This window comes from Genypterus blacodes, unplaced genomic scaffold (genome assembly GCF_046128005.1).
Source record: "Genypterus blacodes isolate CSIRO-AG114 ecotype Tasmania unplaced genomic scaffold, CSIRO-AGI_Gbla_v1 ptg000332l_1, whole genome shotgun sequence".
Lineage (NCBI taxonomy): Eukaryota > Metazoa > Chordata > Actinopteri > Ophidiiformes > Ophidiidae > Genypterus > Genypterus blacodes.
The window spans coordinates 56,947-65,685 of NW_027467117.1; the positions used below are offsets into that span (position 1 = coordinate 56,947).

The window sequence follows — 8,739 nt, forward strand, 5'->3', positions numbered from 1 at the left end:
ATTACAATTTTCAACAAGTTTAACCTGACAAAGGAAACAGATACAACGCAATAGATTGTTTAATTTTTTTGTAAATAATAATATCAATGCATTTAAAGGAATCCAAGGCTGTGTGTGTGTGTGTGTTGATCGGAGTTCTTCTTCTACTCTTGTATTTGGGGACGTGGTGGTGACTTCCTCTGCTTGCTCCCGGCCGGCAGGTGGAAGGGGGCAGACTTTTACCAACAACCCTCCCCGGTGTGTGTGACACCTCCCTCCCTCCCTCCCGCCCGGCCTCCCTCCCTCCCGCCGTCCCGCACAGGCTCGCAGTTGTCGGGACACCCCTCAAACTTTCCTCCACACGCCCCGCGGAGACAGAGAGAGAGAAAGCGTGTGTTTGTGTGTGTGTGTGTGCCGCCGCGCCGCCATGCCGGGACTGTAGCCTCCGTGTGGGACTGGAGCCTCTGTGAGGGACTGGAGCCTCTGTAAGGGACTGGAGCTCTGTGGCGCTGCGCTCTTCGGTCATGGCTCCGTTCGGGAGAAACTTCCTGAAAGCTCGTCTGAAAAACAGGTAATGTGATGAGACTGTCTCTCTCTCTCTCTCTCTCTCTCTGTGCCTGTGTGTGTGTGTGTGTGTGTGTGTGTGTGTTCTGTGCTCTGCGCGGTTGTGGAGCGACAGGAATTACGCACATTACGCGCATTACGCACCGGATTCACGGTTTCCATACAAAAATGAAGGGAATCGCAGTCAAATGCAGTTTGATTTCGGCAGTTACGTCACTTTGAAGCTGCTGAATGTTTCTAATGTTGGTAAACTCAACACAGAGATCAAAGTCACGGCCTGGATACCGACAAGGTTGAACTCTATGGTGACATCATCATTAACTTTATTAGGAAACTCTGAAGGGACGATTATGACGTAAACATGGATATTGAGTGTGTGTGTGTGTGTGTGTGTGTGTGTGTGTGTGTGTGTGTGTGTGTGTGTGTGTGTGTGTGTGTGTGTGTGTGTGTGTGCGCGCGTGTGTGCGCGTGTGTGTGAATAAGACAGATGAAGGGGGATACCACCAAATCACAACTCAAAACAGTTTGTGTGTGGGTGTGTGGGGGGGGGGGGAGCCTCACATTAAGCTGTCACTCATCCCCTCTCACACTGATCTCCCTTTGGTGTCTCACTTAAACCCCAAACCCCAAATTACTGAAAACTTTAAGCGTGATTTTGGAAACTGATCTTAATCTTGCCAAGTGCAGTGAAACTCACACTCACACACACGCGTACACACGCGTACACACACACACACACACACACACACACACACACACACACACACACACACACACACACACACACAGCGGCATGGTGGTGTCACAGCTCTGCCCTTCCTTGTAATTAGCAGCGATATTACACACGCTTCATCTCCAGACCACCAACACAACATTCTTGGTTCAGGTTCACAGAGGTCCTCTCATCAACACTTGTATCGTTTGCTTCAGCACTTTACCCTGAGTGTGTATCTGGGCCCTTTGATGTGTGTGTGGCTCCAGCTGGGAGCGAGCCACGACCACAGAGGGAGGGAGGGAGGGAGGGAGGGAGGGAGGGAAATTAGATTTACCAGGCCGCAATCAGACACAACTGCTATTTGGACTCTGGACTGCAGCCCTGCATGTGTGTGTGTGTGTGTGCTGCTTGTGTGTGCGTGTGTGTGCATGTGCGTGTGCGTGTGTGTGTGTGTGCGTGTGTGTCCTATATGTGGGGAGTTGGTAACTATCAAACCCGATCTGTTGCAGGATGCAGATAAGATGAATGCGGCCCAGATAATGAAAGTGTTTTTTAATTATAGGCGAATAAGTGCTAAACCTTAAATACCTCAAAGCCCATCAGAGGAAGATCAGAACCCAAACAAGCTTTTGTATTAAATTACAGCCGATCCACTGAGGGCGGCAGCAGCAGCAGCAGCAGCAGCAGCAGCAGCAGCAGACGTGTTCTGTGTTCTGCGTTCACTTCAGACGCAGCAGAGATGAAATGACTTCAAACAGTCTGACTGCAGCTCAACGCTACGTTACAAGAGCCGCACCTGTAATTACCTCCAGTGTTTAGATCTGGAGACATGCTGATATGAGAAACTGCCTCTTACCTCTGAGACACACACACACACACGCGCACACACACACACACACACACACACACACACACACACACACACACACACACACACACACACAGCCTTTGCTTTGCAGTTAATTTTCTGAATTGCACCTAAACGTTGCGATGACACGATGACACGATGACATGACGGCTCTCTGGCCGGTCCGCGCCGACGCCGTGCCGCTGTGCGTCATGTGAGCGGGGGGGGGGGGGGGGGGGGTATGCGTCACATGGGCCTCTCCTGTCATTGAAGCGGCTCTTTAAGTCCCCGACAAACGATTCCAAATGAAGCGGTTGCCAGCCGGTGACATGTGTGAGCGATGCGATGCAGCAGACGGCTCCACTTAAAGCTTCTCTCCTAAACAATGGCGGCCCAATTACTATAATATCTGCCAGACGCCTAAATGGTGGCCGTGGCAGTTTAATTAACAGGAGATCAACCAGCGCACAGAAAAGAGACGTCAGGTTTGTTGGATGTGAAGATGTCGGTGGTTTGCGGAGTTTAGTAAAAAAAAAACAAAGTGATTTGCAGACCACAAGGGAGAGAAGAGATGAGAGGGAGAGGAAGGGTGAGGAAGGGTGTGTGTGTTGTGTCTCTGCTCTCAGATGGCTATCAGAGTTTATCTCCATGGAAAAGTGATGTTATTTCCTGGCCCAGCCCTCATCCTCCCTCAGATAGGAGCTGAAGGAAGCTTCTCCTGTCCAGCATGAGGAGCGCTCAGCATCAAAGTCTACACAGATTCTTCTTCTTTAACACATCTGAGCCTCTACACACGATCACAACATCATCTGGCACCAACCGCTGAGTTCTAGTTTCAGTTCATTTACATTTGACCTCCAGCTGAACGTCTCCCCGTCTCTCTTCTGTAACTCTGATTGAATACTTCCATCCTTTGACCTTTTGTTTTACAGTCAGAGTTCCTGAAGAGCGGATTATAAAGTTTGGATCTGACAGCTTTGAGGCTTTAATGACACCAATAATAACATTTAATCCGTCTGACTCAAACCTTTAACCTGTCAGACCTGTGCCAAGTTCAGTGCCAAGTTGAGTCAAAATAGGCGGCGGTGGGCAGGGATCACATGTGAAAGCACACACGGATACAAACACACACTCAGAGTGTAACACAACCTCAGGGTGACTGTGTGTGTCTTTATTATTGAACCTTTAATGATGAAAACCTGCTGCCACACTGTGAGGACACACTCCCTCTGATGTTTGTTGTGACTTGCTCAAAGCAGCGCTCTGCAGCTTCGTCTCTGTGCCGACTTGATCCTGCTCCTTAATGACACAGAGGATTGTTCATGTGACAAAGTTGTCGTTAGGAGTTTAACGACGAGGGATTCGTGCCAACACAGTCGGTGTATTGATTCCAATGTGGGTTGGTCACACACACACACACACACACACACACACACACACACACACTGTATGCATGAAACGCCTCGCCTGGGAGCTTCAAAGTTCAGGTGGGGGTCGAATGAATCTCAGCAGGTTATCCATCGATCGACGCATCCAAGTGTGGAAGCCAGGTTGTAATGTTTCTATCATCACACCAGCGACTTCTCCGATCAGAATAAGGTGTGTGTGTGTGTGTGTGTGTGTGTGTGTGTGTGTTCCCTGGCTCAGAGCTGTGACCTGCCTGGGCGCCCTCATTTGTAGCCGACAACAATCTGCGGTGTACACAGCGTAATCCCAAACCATGAATATGAAATGGAACACAAATTGATGGTCCTCATGAATGTATTAGATGAGATGCAATCATCCCTGCCTGCAGTGTTTGTGTTTGTGTGTCCTGGCAGGAGGTGAGTGGGGGGCCTGGGGGGGCCTGGGGGGGCTCGGGGGGCTACCAGGGCCGCCGCTGCCTTTAAATCACAATCACCTTGCTTTATGCTCTTTGTGAGATTCCAATTTTTGCCATTTAAATGTGTTTGACTTCCTGCTGCAGAGGCGTGAAATGAAGCAGATTCAAGTTTTAGTTGAAGACGAAACGGAAACAAACTGAGAGGGGAAGTCGGAGCAGAAGTGAAGTCGTTGGTTGGAGACTTTTGTAGAATGTTCCTAGAGATTCCCAGATGTAATGGAACATTTATTTATGGAGACTTTATTTCATTTGCAAAGTTTATTCAAACATTTCAAACACATTTTTAGTTTTTTCTATAATTTCTTCACTTTTATGATTTTTTTTTCTGTAATGATGAATGTTGCAGAAATTAACTTCTTATGTAGAATATTTTTATTTAAATTCTTCAAAATGTTTCCATTAGATTTAATTCACTTAGACTCAGCACCGACTCTGCTGATCCACCCAGCTGAGTCTAAGTGACAAACCTTGACGTAACTCCAAACTGGTCCAGTCTGCATAACACCACCTGTTATAATAAAAGTATTCAGCCAGTCAAAATAGAGCCCAACACACTCTGAGAGCAGGCGAGCAGTGGAATCTGTGTGTCGCCTTCCTCCCTCTGTGCCTGGAGCCGCGGCGGCAGCAGGAAGTGGCAGGATGTTAGCGATTGTGAACCCGGGGACAAATACAGGTGCTTCCCCCGCCCGGCTGTACCCTCTTCCTGCCCAGCTGAGCCCCTGGCCCAGCCTCTGCACAGTGTGTGTTTGTCCACCTGCACACTAACTCATGTAAAGCTGTGTTCTCAGGGTTAACAGGCCTGTGTGAGTGTGACTGCAGGGCTTTGTCTACGCTTTATTACAGTTGTTTGCGTTGTTTCCTTCTCTCCACTCCGTCTTTCATCCCATCTTTATTTTCTTCTTTGTTTGTTTCCTTTCTTTCACTCTTTTCTCACCTTCCTTTCCCTTCATCACCTTACTTTGTATCCTTCTACCTTCATTTTCCGCCAAACTCTCTCCTTCCCTCCCTCCCTCTGTCATTCCCTCTCCCTTCATTCCTGGATTCTTTCCCTCCTTTCCTTCGCGTCTGTATGGAGTTCTTCTCTCCACTGTGGCGTAGGCGTGTGTTGTGGAGTTCTGAGGTCAAAGTCGTCATGGTGGTTGTGTATGAAAGGTGAAGGCGTGCTGGATTTGTTTGTCCTGTGCGTAGCTCAGGTATTTGCCTTGGCCCGCTCGTCTCCAAGGGTCTCCCTAACCATTAACCAGCCGCTCGCATTTCTGCATACGTGTGGCATTCCTGAGGGCTTGTTCACTGCCAGCTCACACAATGCTTCATTTGTGTGTTTTTCATGCGATGTGGGAACCAAAACACAGCAGGTATCAGAGGGAGGAATCAGCTAACGAGCAGATAATGCAGCACTTAAGCTGGGCTCTGTGGATAAGGCTTAATAGATCTCCCTCTGTGGTGTTAGCCCGTGGTTTGTAGCGTCTCTCTGGTTTCTCTCTGGAGGATATCAGCATTAACCGCAGGCCATCAGTGGTTAATGTGGACCGCAGTTAACAAAGGTTATCTGCCTGAGATAAAGACTGAGCGGCTGCATGAGTCCAGGTTCAGATCTGAGGTCGTAGCAGCGTCTCACCATCTGATATCTGAGCACAACGCACATCTGATCTCCATCTGGAGCGGGTTTCTATTTTGTAGCGTGTAGATAAGCGTGTTGTACTTGAACGCTGGAATGAAGCTGTATCTGGATTTTAACCTGGGAGTGTAAACAAACACGTTAAGAGCAGAGATTCTATTTCAAACACACACACGCCGCTGTTATTTTGGTGGAGCTCGGTGATGTCATCGGGTTTTGTGTGTTTGTGCGGATGAGAGTGGACATTAGCCAGGATTCTAAACACCGTGTTTTTGTTTGTGGAATGAAAAACTGCCTGTTTGGATTGAAAAGCTCAGATCGACATTCCATAAAGTATTAAAGTGTGTGTGTGTGTGTGTGTGTGTGTGTAGGGCTGTCAGAGCGCCGCCCCCCCCGCTGTTTGTCTCCTGATGATATTATGAGGATCGGCTTCAGCTCTCTGCTTTCTGAGAGCCGATTGATTGAACTGTCTGCAGTACAAAGGAGTATCAGATATCAAATGTGTTTTGCTTTGAGAGTTGAGCAACGAGAAATTCTGCCAGACAGAAACTTGGCAGAGGTCTGAGGGGCGACGCAGAGAAGCAGCAGCAGCTTCATGTTCATGTTCATAACGCCTTATCTGCTCTTAATACATAACAACAAGATACATCATGTCTTATCTTACCATCTGGTGATGTTATCTGCTCATTGGATCATCTCCTCATGTTGTGGATGTCTGTGTCGCCGATGGTAACGACTGGATATTAGCTCCTGGATATTACCGGCGCTCCATTAAGCAGAGGAGGAATGGAAGCCGTCGGCCTATCAGAGGTCAATTCTTGAACAAGTTTTACAGCCCAGACAGAAAGGTAATGAGGGCCTTCGGGGTTAAATAGCTCAGAACCAAAGCATTAAGTGATCGTCTGTTCTGTGATGAGGACGAAGATGAGGAACCGTCTAATAGAATCAAGCCAGGGAGCAGAAAATGAGCCAACGTCGTTTTCTGCTCATCCACCCTAATGTGTGTGTGTGTGTGTGTGTGTGTGTGTGTGTGTGTCTCAATCACACAAAAGAGTCTAAGCCACATTTTGACAGAATCGTTTCATTATTTCCAGTAAACTTGCTGATTCTCTCCGCCTGCATCTCTCTGCTCCAGCTTGAACTCTAAGCTTCTCTTTGTTTGTTTGTTTCTCTCCTCTAGACCCAAAGATGCAGAGCCTGTGGTGGGAAAGGAGATCCAGGTGAGCGTGTGCAGTGAGGAGAAGGTGGTGTGTGGAGTAACCAAGCACACAACATGTGCAGATATGATCCAGGCTCTGCTGGAGGATCACAAGGCAACGCCGGAGAGCAAGAGGCTTCTGCACGGTGACCCCAAAGACTTCTGTCTGGTGGAGCGCTGGAAGGGATTTGAGAGAGCGTTGCCTCCTCTCACCCGCATCCTGAGGCTGTGGTACGCCTGGGGGGACCAGAGATCCTCCATCCAGTTCACTTTGGTCAAGACCAGTGATTTTGTAACGCAGGCCAGTAAAAAGGGGGGCAAGTACAAGGGGGTCCGCCCCAAGAGATGGGAGCACAGCCACTCAGCTCACTACGCCCAGGCCATGCCTGTGGAGAAGCAGAAGCGCATGGTGAAGAAAGCTTTCCGAAAGCTGGAGAGAATCCACAAGGAGGGCAGAGGCTCCCCGGGCACGGAGGAGATCGACCGCATGGTGCAGCTCATCCTCACCCAGGACAACACCATCCAGGGCCAGATCCAGAGGATGAGGGAGCTGGACTCTGACATCCAACGCTTTGAGGTCCAAGGGCCGAGGGAAGCCGAGTCCGAGTCGAGTTCGCCGGCTCAGGCTTGCGGGGGCCAGAGTTTAGAGGAGCACAGCGAGGAGCAGCTGCAGGAGTTCCTGCTCACCAGCGACGGGGTGGAGCAGCTGGAGGTGCAGGTCCAGAGGCACCAGCAGCTCATCCTCAAGCTGTCCAGGGACATCGACGCTGAGCTGAGGAGAGCCAACGGGGACAAGGACGCCCAACAGGAAGGAGCAGCAGCCGCTTGCTGGATCTCCTCTGAATCGGACCGCTCATTCCACGGCGCCGAGCTGGAGAGTCTGCGTGCTGAGCTGAAGCACAGCCTGTTCACCGGCGTGTCCCTTCACACCCAAACCGCCGAGGTGGACAAGCAGCTGAAGGGCTACGACGCCACGCTGCTCTCTAAGGACGAGGAGTGCTGGCAGCTGGCGTCCCAGCTGAGCGCCATGCAGGTGGAGGACGGCGTGGAGGAAACGCCCTCGCCCGGCCCGGAGAAAGGCCAGACTCAGAGCTGCGTCTCCCAAACCGTCAAACTCAAACACAGCCTGTCTCCGGTGGACGTGACGGACACAGACTCAGACACGGGGATCAGCTCCACGCACAGTCAGGACTCGCTGTCGCCGTGTCTGGACTTCCCTCCGCCGCTGGACACGGACGTTTAGACGAGCCGACCGCACGCCGCCGTTACGGCTCCCCTCTGTGTCATCAGAGGCGTCGGAGGCGAAGCGCTCCACTTCCTTTTCTATTTATGAGGCTGCACTTCTTTTGTAAATGTGTTTTATATTAAAACAATCTGTAGAGTTTAGATTTGTTACAACATTCCTGTTTTTACGAGGCTGTCACTAAGCTGATGTTTATAATCTACAGACACGCGCACGACTTTGCTCTAAAGATCATCTGATAGAACAAAGACAGCAGAGTATTTATTTATCACCTGATTGTATTTTACACAATAGATTTCACATTGAACTTTATTTCACGCCCAAAAATCAAACTCCCATCTCCTCCTTATAGATCTGGGCTGTTTGTTATTAAGAACCAATGTGCCACAAATGTGCATTCTTTTATTTTCACAATAAACACAAATGCTGTAAATATAAAGGCACGGGTGTGGAGCGAATCTGTGAGTCCTCTAAGCTCTGAGTCACAGCGCAGCAGTGACACAGCGACCGCAGCGTCACAGACTCAGCCAACATGGTCGCCGGGCGAGCACAAACAACAGCGAGCACTCTTCTTCTTCTTCTTCTCTCGTCAAGGCAGCGCTGACAGGCCAGCACTTTGTACTCGGGGGGGCGGACAGAGCGGGGGTTGGGGGTGTGTGTGTGTGTGTGTATCTATTTCACACACTTAATTGC

The 8,739-nt window shown here is 49.7% G+C and overlaps 1 protein-coding gene across 1 annotated transcript; it reads left to right on the forward strand.

Annotated features, from left to right (window-relative positions):
* The first annotated feature begins 288 nt into the window (after positions 1-288).
* On the forward strand, positions 289-8,485 carry rassf9 (Ras association domain family member 9). Its single transcript, XM_076137712.1, has 2 exons — positions 289-550; positions 6,786-8,485. Exons 1-2 carry the CDS (start codon positions 504-506, stop codon positions 8,044-8,046), a joined length of 1,308 nt encoding a protein of 435 aa, XP_075993827.1. The 5' UTR covers positions 289-503; the 3' UTR covers positions 8,047-8,485.
* The last annotated feature ends 254 nt before the right edge of the window (positions 8,486-8,739 follow it).

Bases quoted from the DNA above. Each gene is read 5' to 3' on its own strand.
- rassf9 (XM_076137712.1), top strand. From the start codon at position 504: ATGGCTCCGTTCGGGAGAAACTTCCTGAAAGCTCGTCTGAAAAACAG. The intron at 551-6,785 runs GTAATGTGATGA...TCTCTCCTCTAG, and splicing joins AAAGCTCGTCTGAAAAACAG to ACCCAAAGATGCAGAGCCTG.